Consider the following 19,701-nt stretch of genomic DNA (forward strand, 5'->3'; position numbering starts at 1 on the left):
CAAGCCATGCTCGCCCACGTAGGAGTTAAACTTTGGCCGTGTAGCAGCTATTGAATCTAGCTGATTTCGAATCGGCCAACCTTGAGCCACGTGAACAAGTCCAGACCACAGGTACACTTGCACTCACTCCTGGTTAGGTGTGCATTGTGCTAAGCTGAACAAAGTCCATCTGTAGCCAGCCCTGCTGTGCACTTATATTTTAAACCCTTTAACCCTTTAACAGCTTACGACTTCTTCAGAGTGGAGCACCAATGCGAAAGGTAAATATTGCACTTGTATTGGGTCTTCTTAAAAAATTATTTCTGCGATATATTTCTGGGAGGTACCACTAAGGCATTCTTGAGGCTTCTAAGAAAGGTGGTTCAAAGAGTAATAGTTGTCCACAGGTACAGCAAAGTGAATGGATGTTGGACTTGACAAAGCCAATCTTTGTTGGTCGTGTGCAAGTTCTTTTTTAAGGTGCAGTAGAAACAGTTGCAATCAAAAAAGAAAATAAAGATGGAGCATGTCATTGTAACGACGGACAGGATAACTTGTATAGCAGATCCATTTTATCGACCAATTCAGCTCAAATGAAATATGCCGACGGAAGTGCCAATTCAACTCGTTTTATTGCGACAGCAATTATACGAACGCTTGAGACAGATTGCATTGTTGCCAATGTGCTGTCACAGTACCGATGTGCATGTGCAGCACACTTGTGGAAGGTCTTTAGAGTTGTACTTCGCTACAACAGCGACGAAGGCAAGTTGGTGCTGGCATAGACTGGTCTGGGCAAAACGGACAGTAAACATTACGGTGAATTATTTCATTCTTTCTTTCGGTCTTGCCTCGTGCACCATCGAGATGTGACGCCTGTAACACTGCAGGACCTCTTCACACCAGCTTTCTGAAATGTTTTTCATGCTTGGCATTCTGATGAAATTGGCAATTGCTTTTTTTTATTTCAAGGAAAATGCATAAAAATGCAAAATTAAATGCCAAGTAACAGATGCATTTTGACGTGTAGACAAGAACTGATGTATGCTGAAATGCATATGTTGCTTGCCGATTACATTTTTATTCCCCCTCATCATCAGCCTACATTATGTCGGCTGCAGGCGAAGGCTTTTCCCTGCGATCTCCAATTACCCCTGTCCTGCGCCAACCGATTCCAACTAGCACTAGTGAATTTCCTAGTTTCATTGCCGCACCGCCGTCCTCGACTGCGCTTCCCTTTTCTTGGTGCCCGTTCTGTAACCCTAATGGTCTTGCGCATTACATGACCTGCCCAGCTCAATTTTTCTTTTTTTCTCTTGATGTCAATTAGAATGTCGGATGTACCTGTTTGCTCTTTCTGTCTCTTAACGTTATGCCTAGCATTCTTCGTTCCATCGCTCTTTGTCTGCCCCCACATGTCAACACAGGTAAAATGCACTTTTTGTACATTTTACTTTTCAATGATAATGATAAGCTTCCAGTCCGGATATGACAAAGTCTGCCATATGCAATCCAACCAATTTTCATTCTCGTGATCAAGGTTCCCTGTGATTGACCTAGGTAAACATACTCCTTCACAGACTCTAGAGGCTGACTGGCGATCCTGAACTCTTGTTCCCTTGCCTGGCTATTAATTATCTTTGTCTTCTGCATAATAACAATCAACCCCACTCTTGCACTCTCTCTGTTAAGGTCCTCAATCATTTGTTGTAACTTATCTGCAGTATTGCTGAATACAACAATGTGATTGGCAAACCGAAGGTTGCCAGGATATCCACCGTCGATCCTTGCTCCTAGCCTTCCCAAATTTATAGCTTGAATACTTCCAAGGACGCAGTGACCAGCATTGGAGAGTGTGTCTCCTTGTCTGACTCCTCTCTTTATAGGTATCTTCCTACTTGTGCAGAATTAAGGTAGCTACGAAATCTGTATATATATTTCAAGATATTGACATGGATGTCATCCATTGCAGAGTATCTCTTCCTGAAGCCAGCCTGTTCCCTTGGTTGGCTAAAGTCAAGTATTGCCTTTATACTACTGCAAATTATCTTTGTGAATATTTTATATAATACTGGGAGTATATGGATGTATCCCGACTCCTCTGGGTACTGTACAGGTCAGTATAGAATTCTTCTGCTGCTGATGATAAAACCCTGCTTATCTTTCAGTGCATACATCTTGGTTTGTTTCCTTGTCACTGATTTCGGATATCCTTTATTTTGGCCTTGTTCAGTTTTGAACAAGTTCCGCAAATTCTGTCTTATCTCCTGAGTTGGACACTTTCACGCTTTGTCGTTACTTGGGAAAGCTTGCCTACTGGTTGCCTTGGTGCCTTGCTTCTCACTTCAATTGCTGCCTCTGAAGCCAGCCTAGTTACGATTTCATTCATAACCTCTATGTCATCTTCATCTCTTTGTTCTAAGGCTTCAATTTGTTTGCAAGTACCAGCCTGAATTTGTCTGCTTTTACCCTTGCTGATTTCTTTGCAATTTCCTTTAAACAAAAAGAGCTGCAAGTAAGCACTTCTATCCATATTCTCGTGTGTGTGCTGAACCTGTCAAGATCACCTACTTTTCTGTTCTGCTGCAGTACGTCAAGTTTGCTTACTACTGCCCACTGTCATTTGTAGCCACTCCTGAAACAAGTTGCATCATTTTAATGCGATCATCAAGCATATTCAATGGCATGGTTTCATTAGAGGACTGCAGAAGTTATAAATCTGATTGCCTTTGTGCAACGGTAGTCTTGTCCTTGCATCTGTGTTGCAAAATTTACATTATGAAAGTAATACCAGAGGGTGTTTTTGACTAGATTGCTACACAGCAAATGAACATGTCAGCTCAGCACTTCATGCTCAAAGGATACTCGTCAGGTGGACGCACATCGATAACAAGAAGACGCAGCTTGGAGCTGTCTCTGCGAGACATTTCGAGCAGATCCAGCAGATCCCTAGGAGAGATTCGTGGACAGAGTTCTGCCTTGAGCTCTTCCAAAGGCACTGGCGACATGCCCTGCAGGACAAGGCTCAATCAGTTGGCATATGTCACAAACATCCAGGCTGCATACTGATGACGTAGAACACAGGATGCCAAACAGAACAAGCATTCAGCTAAATTTCTGCTCGAGTGCATATAAGCCCGTAACTGTATACTGTTTAAAGCTGTGAAAGGATTTTTGCTTGTATTAGTTGTGTGGGCCTAACACACTTTTATGCCCATATGGTACGCCATTTACCTGGACTGTTCGAGCAAAGCTTGCCACATTTGCAGGATTTTCATGGCAAGCAGCGGAGTGCACAAGCTCTCCTTTTAACAAAGAGATAAAAGGAATTGAGTAAGTAAATTTTGGTTTTATTGGCATAGCAGCCAGTTCTAGCTATGATGCGCGGAGGAATTGACTGTTTTTCAGCATTAATGTGCATTTATAAAAGTGGATTGCATCAACTGGTATGATTATTGGTTTTAAAGAATCTGCTTAATTACTGGCAGATTATATCTAGAACCAACCTGTTGTGCCCAATTTTCCTTGAAATCTGGTGGTATGAATGGAAGCGGCACAAACTTTGGCTTTCATACACATGGTGTGGGAGTAGTACTCCTAAATTATCCTTTGTATGCCTGGCCAATAGTATACCCCTACTTTTAAACCTCCATAATAAGTGTAAATAAGCACAAAGGAGTGACTGAGACTGCTTACAAGTGGATCCTGGGGCTGGCTGCCAGGTCTTGCATGAGCTCTGAATGTGGAGCTCTGCGGTGTACTGCAGAAGATGCGAATGGAATCTTGGACACACCGCTGTATATCTATCTCTGTGGGAAGAGGCAAAACAAACAGCAGCAAAAGTTCCAGACATGGACAACACACACCCCCGGGTGGGGGCCTCATTGGTACACTCCATTACAGACACTTTGCAGTTGGCTGGGGAATATGCTGAAGGGCAAGGGGCCTACACACATTGCAAGTGGATGGAGCAACGAGGTCGCGGTCATTGACCTGATCAAATTTTGAGAGATAACTATCAGTAACATGAGCTAGGTAAACACGAAACGTGGTCAAAATTGATCAGTAGTGCCCCAACTATATGGTATGCCTCGTAATCGGAACATAGTTGTCATTCTCCCAGCTTGTGCGCACATTTGCAATTGGTGAACATGAGGGCTAATCATGTTCTGCGTGCCTAGGTATCCAAAGCCACTTGTTTACTCACCAGGCATGTCTGAGAACAGCAAAATGCACTCATTGAAGCCAAATGATAGCAGATCTGTGCGAAGCTGTTGTAGAATGGCCACACCAACACAGAGTGGAAAGCTGTCTCTGCCAAGCAGAAGTGTGTCCCAGAGGTGAAATATCTTGTGCAAGGGAAACACATCTGTTTAAAAATGAACAATACCACCATTCATTTGGCATTGTCAAACATTAACAGAGGCAAACTTACGTGTGTACATTGTCAAGAACCATGGAATAGAGTAAAGCTGTCACAGAAAGAAAAAAGAAACTGTAAAAATACTTCAGGAGACTAAGAAAGGGCCCACCTCTGGGAGAAATCCAATACTGTCCAAGTGGTTTGTCAGCTCCGGGTCGTGGAAAGCAACCAAATGAGAAAATACGGCCAGGTATTCTGAAGAAAGCACATCTGCTGTTAAGGGCTCTGAAGAAAACCTACTTTCTTACCTTTGATGACTTGGGAGTTATCTTGAAGAAAGAAGTCGTAGAGGTACCTTGAGATGAATGTGGACAGGCATGCATATGCAGAAGCTGCACAAAGAAGAGGTACTTAGCCTGGCTCACACAGTATTTGCCATGTTAAAGTATAATCACCTTCATCATTGAAGTGCAGGTATAGGAATGGTGCACACAAGGAATCTAAACCCTGCCAATAAACATAGTGAGGGTGGCTGACAACCCAAGCTTTCAGGAGGCGCTTGAACTTTGCATGAGCAGTAGGTGATGACAACAGCTCGTCGTATTGATGACATCTAGGAATGTCAACTTCGATCTGGAAGAATTGCAAAGAGAGATGGAGCATCCCACACGAAACTTCATGGCTGCATGTTGGTGGGCCACAAAAACCATACATAAAAAGAATGCTAGTGCTTTTTTAATACATGCATTACATTCTTACAGTGAGAGGACTCTTCTTTAACCAAGGTAATGAAAAAGATGTTATTGATAGCATGATCATTAAGTGAAACACACCTGCCTGTCAGTTGGGGTGGTAGTTTCCTTGTCAATGGCTTCATACTCTCGCATAAGTGCACCCTGCACACAGTATAGATGGATATTTTATCTTGAGTGCACCTCAACAGCCACTGGCCTAAACAAGCTCACACTAGATCAGATACAGACACATTACAGAGAAAAGAAAATTGCAAAGACAATATAGACAATCTAAAAAGAGCGATAAAAAACAGCAGTTTAGGCACATATGTCTGTGCTATGAAAGGATGAATTATAGGTGATCTGCAAACAAGTCACGGGAAAAATGGCATGCATCTAAGGATAAAATGTATTGACATTTGGCCACTTTTGCATGAGGCACACGAAATTGCAGTAACGTCAATAACTGGTCACAATCAATGGGGCCACGCACAATTTTACGAAGGAACTGCATGTCGCACACAAGTCGCCTGTCATGTAGACATACTAAGGTCTGCTAAGAGAGAATCATAGTTACAAAAACGATGGCGACCAATATATCTATCATGCAGTATGCGTACAAACTTATGCTGAACATTTTCGATTCGACTGGAATAGCTAACGGAGACGTCATTTCAGGCTACTGATGCGAGCTCAAGGCATGGTGTCACGAGAGCACAGTAAAGAGTGCACAGACATTTGTATTGATGATATTTTGTTAACCTAGAAATAATACCAATATGCCTCGATGCACGCAAAACAATAGAAAATGCATGCAACTGGAAATCGAGCTTTGAGTCAACAACACCAAGGTCTTGCACATGGGCAGCATGCGATATTTTTCCGCCAGGAAGAGTATAATTAAATTTAACTGTTGTGTTTTCTAGTAGGAAACAAAACATCAGTTTTCTTAATGTTCAATTTAAAGGGCCGCTGAAACGGTGTGGACAAATTTTGTAGACACGTAGGGTACAGCTAAAGTTAATCATTCACACCACAATTTGTGTGAAGCGTCTCATATTAAGAGAGCTACGGACGATTACAAGTTACCCTTCTCCATAGTCATGCATTTTCGCTGAGTGATCGGAGCTAAGCTCCGCCTTCACTGGCTCTGCGTCATAATGCCATGTCGTGCTTCTACTTCTGGTTCTCTAAGTGCGAGTGTGTGAAGCCTCTACAACCTCTCCGGCAGCTGCTCGGCAGTCAACCCCAAGCGAGAGTTATCGAAGCAGCGTGCGTTCCGAGCATTCCGTCACAGCACCGAATGTGTCTGGTATTCCGGTAACCACAGGTGAGCTGGGCGTTTCAACGGACTGGTGTAGACACAAACTCAAGCTGATGAAGCAACTTTAGCGTAGACGTACATGAACGGCCTGATCGGTCCAGCCACCTGTTGGCGCAGAGCTTAACCAGCCAAACAAGGAGCTAATACTGCTCTAACTAAGTGTAAAACACTTTAAACATTTACAAAAGCAGCATGTTAACGATTGCGCTCCTGCAAAAAATTTAAACCAGCAGCAAAGAATTATACACTTCGTTACTGCTACTGTGTTTGGTTGAGGACCGTGCCACCAGGTGGCTGCACCGTGCAGATTACACACGTTTGCGCTTCTGCTCATCCCATGAAACGGTACGGTCAAGAGGCCAAGCCCTGTCCCCTCGCTTGCGTTTACCCGAATACTGGACTCTCGGAACGCTATTGTGGTAGTAATCCTCCGGTGTAAAGTATGGTATGAGGACAAGTCAGGGACAAGGAAATAAGCCGCTTGTGCTTGGCAACGCAAGCATCCCAGAAGACGTGACCGCCCTGCTTGCTAATGGACCGAAGTACAGCGTTGAGCATCAAGTTCCTGCCCATGAACTCGCTGCTCTGAACAGGCAGGTGGTGAAGCAGGATCACCATGACAGGTGCCTGTTGGAAGGTGTTGGCCGTCTTAGCAGGAGTGTCTCAAAACCGGCTTCCAATCGAACAGTATCCACTAACATAGGACTTTGACGCTTTGTAAAGACAAGCTTGTACTTTTAGAGGCAGACAAAGGGGGGGGGATTTGTTGTGCTCCTGAAGGGCATGTTTGGTGCTAAAGCCTCTGAGGCACTGAAGAAGAATTTAAATATTAGGAACTCTGAAACCAGAGTAAAAAGCAGGGTTGTAAGAATGTGCAAGTCTCTTAATCTCGATAGACTAGCTAGGGACATCAGTAGTGCTTCGAGCGCTGCGCTGTGTTTTCTTTATTGCGAAGACACATAAGCCCGGCATTCCATTCAGGACAATAGTTAACGAGTGTGGAACGTGGCAGGTTCAAGTTAGCCGCTTCATTTTAAAGAGTTTGAAGACGCTTGTTATATCCGACCCCTTTGTTACAAAAAGCTCTGACAAGGTTGTTGATTTTCTAAGGGCTAACCAGGTCATAAATCCAGCTTTTTCAGTTGATGTAGAGCTTTTCTACTCCATTCCTCAATAAAGATCTGTTTGTTGCTGTGAAGATGTGTATTGAAGAAAATGGCACTATTCTCTTCCAGAACGTAGCTGGTATCTCAGTAGAAGATTTTTTAAACGCTTTTAGAAACCTGTTTCAATACCACTTTTATCAGTTTTGACGAACACTTGTTTCTGCAGAAACGTGGAATCTGCATTGGCTCATGCATTGCGTCGCTTTTGTGTAACATTTCTTTAGCTACCATAGACAAAGCGCTTGATCAGGTGTCTGGGGGGGGGGGGGAAGGGGGGGCATTTTTAAGGAACTGTCATGTGGAAGTCTGTGAGTAAAAGAAAGCCCTTTATTGAGTTGTTTAAAAATGGCTAGAATGCGGTCACAGAAGTTAAACTTCCTTGCCCAGTAAAAACAATGAAAAAAATTATCCATATATCTAAAAACTTTTAAAATGTTTCAGCTGGCGCGGCTCTGCCCTCGCACCTCCCGTGTTCCTAAAGGAAGGCAAGGCTGTGGCAAAAACTATACCAAGCCGTGTGAAAAATGCAATGTAGGAGTTGTGTACGAAATCCCCTGGTGCGTGGCAAGTCCTACATAGGGCAGACAGGACGGTGCCTGAATGATCGAGCCAGAGAACATGAACAAAAGTTAATGAAAAATGAATTGGTGCACTTGCCTGCACACTGCAATGCCTGCCCCTGTGCACCACTTTTAAGGAGATAAAGATTCTGGGGAGAAGCCAGGACCAGACTGCATACGAACTGATGGAGGCATATCACATAAAGAAGAAAGGCCAAGACTGTGTTAGTGACACTTCCATTAGGTTGTTTCAATCGGAAATATATTTTTTTATAACTGGTTGCCTCGCTAGGCTGATGAGTGTTCTTGTTTGCTGCATTCTGCACATATTCTATTTGCCTATATGTGCCCACGGGTTGCCGTAAATAAACCAGTTGAAGGTAAACGCCCGTGTTGTTTTTGTGTTCTCTTCCTCTGTCTCCATCTTTATTTGCGGTCAATATGATATGCGGTGTAAAGTGGTGGCCGCGAACACACAAATCCTGGCTCGGATACTGAAAGTCCGATGCACTGCAGCCACTCTACTCATCTGCTGCCTTGCAGAGGGACACAGTGTCGCAGCTTGACATACTGCCAGTCGCTATGTTTGCAGCCCACAACGCAACAAAGGCGATTGATTCATGGTGCTTATGAAAAGACAGACCGACACTGACCGCTGAGCTCTCGTCAAGACAGAGCACTTTGTAATACAAGCAGATGACATTTGCTGTGTGCCGGGAGTGCTTAAGTGTACTGAGAAATTGTTCTTGTGTATTCTCTTTCTGTTACTTTCTTTTTATAGAAACAAATTAGCTAACATTCCAACTATCACAAACATTTGTTCACCATTAAGGTGGAAAAATTATCGAAGATACCCCTGAACAGCCAATCGAATAGCTCGCCCTACTGACGTCATTAGGGCAATGTACTTCAAATGGGTGGGGGCGGCTGAAAATTCAGCCAAGCAGTGTGTTGCGATCGGTAGCGATGTACATATTTAAAACCTTATAATAAATTACACGCTTTACGCGGAGCACTTAGATGCATAAATTAATGATCGGAAGGACCTAGTCTAATGACTCAGTACATTTGTACAAAATTGTCAAAATCGTTTGAGTCCCTTTAAGCCTATTCATCAAGCACCATTTCTCGATGTTGCCAATGTCAGCTTGCAAACCGCGGCAGTCTTCTAAATTCTCAGTCTTACAGAATAATTTTAGATCATCTGTAAAGAACAACACCTTTGCGTTCATAACATGTAGAAACAACAATGGCCCTAGGTTAGAACCTCAAGGCACTCCCGATGATGATACAAATTTGTCGGACACAGGGCCAGAAAATCTGACAAGGTTTCAGAGGCTGCCAAGGTAGCTTTTGAGCCATTTGTAGTGCATGGGGCAAAGTCCCTATTTTTCAATCTTCATTAGAGGTACCTTAAGTGAAACCGTGTCGAAACCTTTTTCATGTCAAAGTAGATTGTTTCTACCTGACCATGATTAAACACATGAGGCGCACTGTATCCAAGAAAGAGGCATAAATTTGATTCAATGGATCTTCCTTTTAAAGAAACGTGTCGCAAAGACTAGATCTTTTGTTTGAAATATGAACTCATGCGTTCATACATTACCATTTCAAAAACTTTTGCAAAACAACAAATAAGTGACGCTGGTCCAAAGTTATTCAGATCACAAGCATTGCGAGATTTAAATGCAGGAATGACTACTGACAGCTTCCAAAGGCATGGAAAAACACCAGTGTGCAAAGATAAGTTAAACAAATACGTCAAAGCAGGACTAAAAATGTCAGCACCTCCTTTGATTATGAAGCTGGGAATTTCATCAACACCGGTTGAAAGTTTTGACTTAAGCTTCTGAATCGCCAATAAAACCTCATGTTCATCGACACTTTCATATACTAAGCAGTCAGTGCTGTTGTCAAAGGTGATGACAGGGGTTGTGCTTTCAGGGTGCACAAAGCAAGAACTGAAGTGGTGAGTGAAAGCTTGGCATATATCTTGTGGTTTGAAACAAATACTGTCGTGCATCTTCAGCACAGAAACGTTGACCCTACCTTTACCTTGCTTCCGCACAAAATCCCAAAAGGAGTTCGGTTCTTTCTTGAAGTTCTCTTCAAGAAGTTTATGGTATTCAGCTTCATCGCGTACAATAAGTTTTTTCACAATTTGTCTACATAACGAATATCTTTAGTATCCATATTCACTTTCAGATGTTATGTACAATTTGTGATACCGCTGTTTTATCTTCAAGTAGTGTTTCAAATCGCAAGAAAACCAGTAAGGGAATCTTGACATCTTCGGATGACATCGCATGTATATATTTTTTTCATTAATCCTTGTACAACTGATGTTAGTAGCTCAATGCATGAGTCAACATTCCCAGTCTGAAAGAATCGAGACCAATAATAGTTGTGAAGTTCAGTGTACAGCCCGAGGTAACCGCTGTAAGCATATTTAAATTTTTCTAGTTTGAGTCCATGCATTGGACGAAAAGACAAAATGAATCACAGAGTAAATGGACAATGAAACTTATCTACAAGAACAAGAGGATCACACACTACTCGAACCTCAAAATTAGGCGTGTTAGATATACTTAGATTTAAAATATTACCAGTGCAGTTCATCGGGTTATATTGACGTAACCCATGAAAGTTAATAAACTCAATGAGACATCCGGCTGTTTCTCATACGGCTGTGCAGTCACTGTTGACCAAACCAGGTGCCCATTTGACTTCAGGAAGATTAAGGTACCCGTAAATGTGAACTTTGTACATTGAAAAATCAATTTTATCCCCAATATCCAAAAGATTATTCGTGAAAATGTTACAATCGGAATTAGGCAGAAAGTAATAACAGCCTACAAGATGGTGTGGTTTGTCATGTGAGCAGCATTCCGGGCAAGTTGGTAATTCATTACTTAAATGATATTGCACGACAAAAAAACGACACGGACGTGAGAGAAGACGACACACCAAGCGCAAACTTTCAACTAAGTTTATTGTGCCACTGCGTCGATTTTATACATGGCAGGCAGCGTAGATCGCGCATGTGCTTACAAGGAAATGAAGTGCGAATTCATGTAACATGGTTAAGAGTCATGTGATGCCGCGTCCAAGCTTCTCGTCTCTGGCTCTCGCAGAAAAAGAATTCGGTTTCTTGGACGCGGCATCACATGACTCGTAACTATGTTACATGAATTCGCACTTCATTTCCTTGTAAGCGCATGCGCGATCTACGCTGCGTGCCATGTATAAAATCGACGCAACGGCACAATAAACTTAGTTGAAAGCTTGCGCTTGGTGTGTCGTCTTCTCTCACGTCCATGTCGTTTTTTTGTCGCGCAATATCATTTAAGTTTGTCATGTGTTTGAATTTCCAACCACAAACATTCATCATACATCTCCAGGTCTTGCCTTCTAAGTGCAGCTAATACAGAACAGCACGATATCAGAACTCCGCCACCATGTTTAACCTGGTCAGAATAAATTCTCTTGGCTCTGAAAACAGCATACTCATCTGAGAAATAAGAGGCACTTGTACACTACGAGTTTAGCCACACTTCCATCAGGCATATAGTATCATGCTTCACACTGGTATGCATTCGTGAAGAACACCTCACTTTCAGTTCGAAGGCCTCTCTTGTTTTGATAATACAGTTAAACCTCGATATAAAAAAGTTGGTAAAATCGACAATTTGCTTAGCTAAACCAAAATTTCATTGTTACTGAAATTCCAACTTTTATGCAAATAAGTAGTCGCCAATCGATTTTTCTTACATTCCGAATTATCGGGCAATCGAAAAAAAGCAAATTTGAATGAGAAAACAATTCACTTTGATGAATTTGGGAGTCGGCGACGAATGATACGGTTTCATGCCACGTCGACATTATCTTCACATAGGCGGTACGAATTAAGCGAAGCCAGCCACGCTTTCGCGTGCACTACGCCCCTGCGGCTGACAGCGTCGCCCACACTGGGACGACGCTATCATAAAAAGCACAGGGGAGCGAATGCTTTCTCTGCCTCTCGCACCAACAGGTCACCGAAACTCGAGACTACGCAACCTTCAATACTAAACGTGCAGGAATACAGCTTACATGATGGCACGCCATCTCGGCAGATTACCTCTAAAGCAGGGTGCGCGGCTGCTTATGTGCTCAGCCACGGCCGAGACACGCGCCAGAAATCGCGTAACCACCAACTTACCTCTCCCCTTTGCTCGCACGGGGAGGCGGCACTCGTGCGTGAAGCAACCATCTTTCTTCCCCTCGCACAGCTTCGCTGGCACCTAAAGCACAAAGTGCGCGGGCGTGATAGGATCTTATCGCACTTGGACTTTATACGGAACATGGAACATGATGTGGCTTCACTTAAGCGGTCGCTCCTGTCACGCCGGGTGCAATTTGAGAGGTGCGTTTGCAAGCAGCAGCTTGTAATTCAATAATTTGACCATCTGCGTGCGCGGGAGTTTCGATTTATTGTCTCGGCATTTCATTGCCGCGGAGCGAAATTTCGTTATATTAAAATCGCATACAAACACACTTCGCTATATTGAGGTTCTAATTTTTATGTACTAGAGGTGACAAAAAGCTGAGTACCTCATTAAATCGAGGATTCCCTTATATTGTAGGTTGTTATATTGATGTATAACTGCACAACTTCCTGTGCCATTTTCGGACGAGGTTGGAGCACTGTTAGAATCCCCAAAGTGTCGCGAGGACCACAGGCTTCCATACAAGGGATGAAATAGGTAACCATCAGGCCACACTTCAGGTTTGTTTCCCAACAAATGCTCTAAAAAATGCTCATCCAGAGAGATATGGAAGGAACGATACGTTTCATACCTTGTTTCCAGTCTTGTACACGTAATCACTTTGTCACCCGCTATATCCACCGAAAGTTTCTGTATGACCAATGCTGTCATAGTGGGGTTGAGGCGAGAAACAAATAGGCCTTTCTTCACCTGTAGTTTGGACGCTACTTTAAGCATAGACTGCTTAGCTGTGCCAAACGTCGCTTGAGGCCGTGATGCCTGGCTCACCGCTTTAAATGAGCATTGGAAAAGAGCACGATGGTGCTAAGCAGGAGCCTTCGGTGGGGTGGCAGAATTCGTGGCATCGAGGTTTGTCACCAAAGAAGATGCATAGTTGCGACATTCCAAAGAGTAGGAGAGCAAGTGCTCATCTTGGTAAGTGGTTCGCACCTGAACAGATGCACTCGGGCTACTCACAGCCTCACACAAAAGCGCATTTTCCACTTGAAGTTGTCACACCTCAGTGGCCAACGCATTCATTCGACTAGCCATTGTTTGCATCATCTGAACAACACCAGACGCTGATGGAAGCCATGTCTTGAAGATCGAGGGAAAACATAGGTTCCTCGGGGGGCATGTCTGTGCAGCCGGTCTTGCCAATAAGCTCTGTCGACGAAAGATCAGGCCACTTCACACACTGAACACGTTTGCACTTGCCGGTCCCGGATTCCATGAGGATGTGTTCCTTGGTCTGTATGCTGAGGCATTTGCAATGAAAACGCTGCCGGCAAGATGCGCACGGCAAAAATTGCTGCCTACCACAAATGGGCTAGGAGCACAGTGCACATCCTTCTGCCTCGGGTGCCATCTTGACACAGTGAATGCTAGTGAGTTCTTAAAAGCAGCATGCCTGCTCTGGCAAGGGATACTTTCAGTCAACAGCTGTTCAGCTACAGTGCCACGTGGTCCCTCACGGTCAGCGTATGCAGATGTAACAGTTGGACACCAGGTAATAAGGAGGCATGCTACCAAACAGGAATGATAGGGAAAAATTGTCATCCAACTGATTAACGCGAAGCTACAAAGAAAACCTATACGGACTTCTCAGGGACCAGGACAATCTTTCTTCAACTGCGAAGCCTTTTTTTTTTCCCCTGTAGAGCGTAATTAATTACTGAACACGAATATTATTCACTTTATGGTCATAACATAAATATACAAGGTTTATGAAGCATACTTGAAAACGCCACTTTCGACTGTTTGCAAGAAGCTACCTTCTGCATATAGCTCCTTTCTCCCCGTTTAAAAGATATCCCACAAATTTTTTAATAGCACAATCTGCAGCCCTGCTGCACGTTATGCACACAGCCCTGCTGCTCTGGAACACTGTCGGTGAACAAAACAAGATACATAACGAGTGCATAATGCGGCCATTGCATCATTTTGACAGGGAATTTTATATTGTTGGGGCCAATAACATCCTGCTAGCATCCAAGCTCTTGTTCAGCCTAAACCAGGCACACCCAATAGTTTATGACAGTGATAGGACAATATTTTACGGACAATAGTGATAATAGTTCATGACAACAGGACCTGTAGCACACGCTCTTGATTTCCTGCATCAGGCAAACCCAAATAGCAGCACAAATGTAATGGCTAGTCTTGAAGGAATGTGCTAAATAACATTTGGCCTTGCCTCTTTGCAGGCAAAATTAGTTCACAGGCAGTATACTTGAGAGCAGCACTGCAAAAGGATAGAAAGTTAGGCGGGTTGGTACGGTAACATTGTTATTATTATTATTTAACAATACTGTAAGCCTTTGCACAGGCCCAAACAAGAAGTGGATTGTAAAAATACACATGAGCATGGGAAAAACAGGAAAACAAGAAAAAGAAGAACAAAAGAAAGAAAGAAATATAGAAAAGAAAAGAAAACTGCCATACAACAACATTGGCATTCAACACAAGACACTTTCTCTGTTTCTCATGAATCAAGAAATAACAAAAGATGTTCAAAACAATTGCGATATTAGTCGTATAACATTCTTGTAGTTATCAGGGCTCAATAAAACACCACTATTCAGCACATTGCAATATTTACATTTGAAATCATAAGGCAGTATACAATCACACATGCACTAGTGCCCAATCATTCAACCAACTCATTATCTTTAAGCTTGCTCAAATACTTTCATGAGCAACCAAAATATGGCTCCAATTTTGTGACAAAGCCATTCACAGAATCTGATTCTACAATTTCCTTTGGCAACGCATTCTAGATTTCGATTGCCCATGGGAAATATGAATACCTAAGCGTGTCGCACTGTGTCGGATACTGCCTGAGGTGTTTATTATGACAGGTTCTATTGGAGTGTCGGTGTGGTGGCTGCACGTATTCAGCTTATTTATATTAATATTGTCATTACATCTTGATCTTGGATTGTAGCGCGAAATGACACGGACAGAAACTAGAAGCACACAGGGCGAGCGCTATTGACGTCCCGTCTGCTTCTAGACTCCGCCTGTGTCACTTCGCGCTACAATCCAAGAAGCAGCACTGCTGTGGCACACAGGTGTGTGTAAAAAATTTCATGTGGTTTCTTTCAGTTGCAGGAAAACAGCTATGCAAAAAGTACTGTGCTGCAAGCAACTGAGAGTCGTCTTTTCAAGTGTGCTTTACAAACCTTGTATTGATATTATGCTGATAAGATTAATGAAGAAGTGAGTTAATTAGCCAGTACTAATTACCCAGAAACACGGACATACTGCAGGCTCCTTTAGGGAGTTGCTAACAAGATACAGTTGGTTTCAACTGCAAGGAAGGGTTCACGTTATTTAATCTTGCTACATGATAGCGGCGACATCCTACAGAAGTTTAATAAAATAAGATAGCTATAAAAAAAACATAAAGCACTTATGTGTAGCACAGCAGGAGGAGTTTCTTAACGGCGCGTCATAAAATGACAGTACATTCTATGAAAAATGTTACTGCCCGCATATTGTGAACGCCTGCTGAGAATGTTCTTTCTTTCCTGTGTTGAGCTTTATGCGTTGAGCTGCATAACAGTATCACATCTACTAGTATCAGAATACTTGAAAGCATACAAAAATATAGGTACTTTTCTGTTCTAGTCAATGTGACAAATTATTTGCAGTAGATGTTTTTCGGCCTAACCAAGCAAGCCAAGGAACACATTTTCTGCCAATGCTATGCTGTACCTGTACGTCGAGCAATGCTGACCAGACGTGGGCCCTGTACAACGGTGGGATGTCTAGCTTGGCTTCCTGGATAATGCGCTGTTTCTGATAAGGGTATGCCTCCAGCAGTCGATTATACAGGATGACACGCTGCAGCTGCATTTTGAACAAAATGCCACATTATTAACAGGTCACCATAGTGCAGCTGGTTTAAAAAAAAAGAGAAGCCTTGCCTGGTATTCAATGTCTTTTTCACGAATGATGACAGGCAGTGCAGCAGTGTCACTATTGGAATTGGGGCTGGCTGGAACATCCTCTCTGCTGAAAGGAATTGTGCAACATTCCAATCACACAACTCAACTTGAACACAGAAAAATCCCATTAACTCGAAGCTGTATAATCTGGACAAAATTTCAAGATAAACAGAATTTAAAGATAAGTGAAATCATAAAAATACAAGGCCACTGGCTGCACAAAGACCACATGGAACTAAAATGCCGCCAGAAATATCTTCGGTCACTTATTGTGTGCATTGGACATGTCGACATGTCTATGAGCAACAGCATCACTAGCGCTGTGCCAAGACAGCATGCTTGGTACAGAATCAAGATGATTGATCCTAATGCAACGTTTTGAAGCCTATCATCCGAGAATAACTGGTTCCAGAAATCCAAAAAGCTGACGCAACTACTTTCTGCATCATAATGAATTCTGGACAACTTTACTCTGGAAACCAAAACTAATATGCATAAGAGTGCCATTGTCATGCCTTTAGCAGACACCCACGAATGAAACAGCAATTAGCGTCCTCATCACCCTGATTGCTGAAAAACTCGGGTCGCATGCTAGCGTCTTTTGGGCACAGTGCCTGGCTAACTGCGCCTGCTCAAAAGTGCTGATCATCTCGCTCAAGGCCATGATTAACCCCTAAAGTGTTTCAGACACGATCCAGGGTAATTTTCCTTTGGGCGAGCTCAGCTCGTCAACAGCAATAATCTCGTTTTCAAACCGATTTGGATGAACTAAGCACATCCACTTTGTAGTTCTTATTATTTATAGATACTGCGATCTGATACTGCGATCTGATCTGAATCATAGCAGGGTGGGTATACATAGAAATATGCAAGCATGTAAACACATACAAAATTCATCACATATGCAGGCATTTTCAAACATTGGTGAAGAATATATAACATACACGCAAATAACGTACACAAATTAACATTTGCAAGCATTTTTCAGACAGACAGCTGCAGTGGCAGCATTTGACATCAGCGGTTATATCTCTTTTTTTTTTTTACTACATAGATGGCAGCACTTTTTCAGCACCTTGAAAGGCACATTGATTCAGTCTTCCATGTTCTACAACGTAGAGGGCCACCATTTCGTTAGTGCTGGAGAGGCATGTTTATTGCAGTCTTTGTTTTATACTACAGAGATGGCAGAATTTTGTCAGCAGTCAAGGTCAGCATTTTTGGAATCTCGCTTTTTGCCCCTTTTGGCAGATTTGAATGATAGTGTCTGCCACTGACAGCTCACACGAGTCGCGCGTGCAGAAGAAAGTGGCTGCTTGAATCTGACGTGCCTTAGATGTGCTAGATTGCACAAAATACTTCATTCAGTCAAGAACTTTGTTTTGCAGAACAGCTGATCTTGAAACAGGGTAAAATAATGCATTTTTCCTTGTTTCTAACTGTACCATTTGTGGCAATGTCTGCCACTGACAGCTCACACGAGTCACGCGTGCAGAAGAAAGTGGCTGCTTGAATCTGACGTGCCTTAGATGTGCTAGATTGCACAAAATACTTCATTCAGTCAAGAACTTTGTTTTGCAGAACAGCTGATCTTGAAACAGGGTAAAATAATGCATTTTTCCTTGTTTATAACTGTACCATTTGTGGCAATGACAAGTACACATATGTGGCATAGTGAAGAGGTAAAATGTTTTCATGCTTAAAACATGAAGCAAATTGGTTGAAAAAGCATTAAAAGGGTTTTTTTGGTGGAGTGAAGGTTGAAAATAAGCCATATACATAAGCAAAATAAGGTCACTTTTGGTCAAATTAATAAAACACTTAAGGGGTTAATACTGTGACCACAGTGATATGTTCCCTGACAGCACTCTGACAGTGAGAGGAGAAAAAACAAAAAATCAACCCCAGCTCACCGCTGCTGTGATGCCACAACAAGGTGGCAGTGAGCAGCCAAGCAAGTGCACCCGAGCAGCAACAGAACTAATGGGGCAAGGATAAGCATGGAGCTCAGCCCAGCACAGCATCTGGTTTGGCTAGAGAGCTGCTGCTGCTGGGTGAAAAGAAAGTGCAAGTGCTTTTTGTCAAAGTGATGCTTCCATGCCTTGGTAGCCCTCAGGAGCTGTCGTGTATGCAAAGAGCGCACAGGTAGGGGAGAGCAACAATGCAGTCACAGACCATGGACCAGCACTGGGCTTGCTGCTATGACACACCTGCTGCATCTCAGTGGCAGCTTTGCTCATTCAAGGGAAGCCACCACTGAGGGCACTGCCTCAGCATCTAAATTAAGCTCAATGTTGCTGTATTTATAGAAGAACGAGTTGCTTAAAAAAACAGCATCATACAAGTATAGCTTATCACCCAGGCTTGGTTCTGCACATGTTGCATTGACTTAAGCAGAACTGCGAGGCTTTTTTTTTTCAAGGAACCCGTATAGGTTTCCTTTATAGCAAGTGCTACAAAAGGGTGGATGTCTGATTTTCCCTCTGTTAATTTCTTCTCTCCACCTTGCGGGTTTCCTCAGAACTATTATGCAATCAGTTATTGATAGCACTTAAAAATGCGCAAGTTGGATGTGGCTACTATCCGTCAGTCAAGCTGGTGCAAGACAAAGCTGGTGCTCACCGTGTAGCAGATGTAGCATGGCCATACTAGAGCGCATGAGCGCGAGAGGGCGCTGAATTCTTGTCATGCACAAAGCAAATGCTGCGCATACACACTACAGTTGCATGTAGCTGAGGACAACTACATTTGGCACATCATAGGCACCAAAGTTGAAAGTAGTGGCATCTACATGAAGATCCAAAATCAAATATGAACCGCATACGACGGTGACGTTCAGTAGGTACAGCGTTGTGGGCATGCCCTGCTCCATTGTAGCCTTTGCAGTGCAAGTCATTGAAGAAGGAGTGGAAGCACCGCACAGGGAGTGTTTGATGGCCTATAACTCCACTCCTACTTAATGCACTGATGTACTTTCTACGGCGAAGTATTTCTGAACTAGTCTATTTCAACTTCAAATTCGTTTCTCGACTTTGATAAAAAAAGTAGTTCAGGGCCCCTTTAAAAACATTTCCAAGCTTGCTACTTAGTCAAATTTCTAGTTTGGAAGCATGCTTTTAAGCACTTAGCCAGATTTGAAGCAGAAACAGGTTGTAAGGGTTGGGGTCGGGCATGTCAAAAGTGGTAGCTTGGTCATGCCGTCGTCCGACTCATCCACACTAAAGACGTGGTTGAAGGGAGGAAATTGTTCTCATCGAAAATAAGGAGTACGGGATTTATTTACAATATCTACATGAAGGGTGGAGAATGTTATTCATCAGTCTAGCATGACTGAAAACGAAGCACACCAATGAGCTGAAACTGGCTGCTTAAAAT

At 42.9% G+C, this 19,701-nt stretch overlaps 1 protein-coding gene across 6 annotated transcripts in view; it reads right to left on the reverse strand.

Moving 5' to 3' along the window:
• Positions 1-19,701, reverse strand: part of LOC126535933 (TBC domain-containing protein kinase-like protein) — a 75,590-nt gene that overhangs the window by 668 nt on the left and 55,221 nt on the right. For 3 of the 6 annotated variants that reach the window (XM_055073333.2, XM_055073337.2, XM_050182793.3), the window contains 10 exons: positions 16,306-16,393; positions 16,094-16,228; positions 5,176-5,238; positions 4,798-4,975; positions 4,651-4,734; positions 4,512-4,597; positions 4,415-4,451; positions 4,187-4,348; positions 3,676-3,788; positions 2,845-2,990 (listed from right to left, as the gene is read on the reverse strand). In XM_055073333.2, coding sequence (XP_054929308.1) covers positions 2,845-2,990; positions 3,676-3,788; positions 4,187-4,348; positions 4,415-4,451; positions 4,512-4,597; positions 4,651-4,734; positions 4,798-4,975; positions 5,176-5,238; positions 16,094-16,228; positions 16,306-16,393 — 1,092 coding nt within the window. Of the gene's footprint in view, positions 1-592; positions 935-2,844; positions 2,991-3,675; positions 3,789-4,186; positions 4,349-4,414; positions 4,452-4,511; positions 4,598-4,650; positions 4,735-4,797; positions 4,976-5,175; positions 5,239-16,093; positions 16,229-16,305; positions 16,394-19,701 lie in introns of those variants that run through there. The other 3 variants (XM_055073338.1, XM_055073334.2, XM_055073336.2) reach the window with 3 other exon arrangements.

This window comes from Dermacentor andersoni, chromosome 4 (genome assembly GCF_023375885.2).
Source record: "Dermacentor andersoni chromosome 4, qqDerAnde1_hic_scaffold, whole genome shotgun sequence".
Classification (NCBI taxonomy): Eukaryota; Metazoa; Arthropoda; class Arachnida; order Ixodida; family Ixodidae; genus Dermacentor; species Dermacentor andersoni.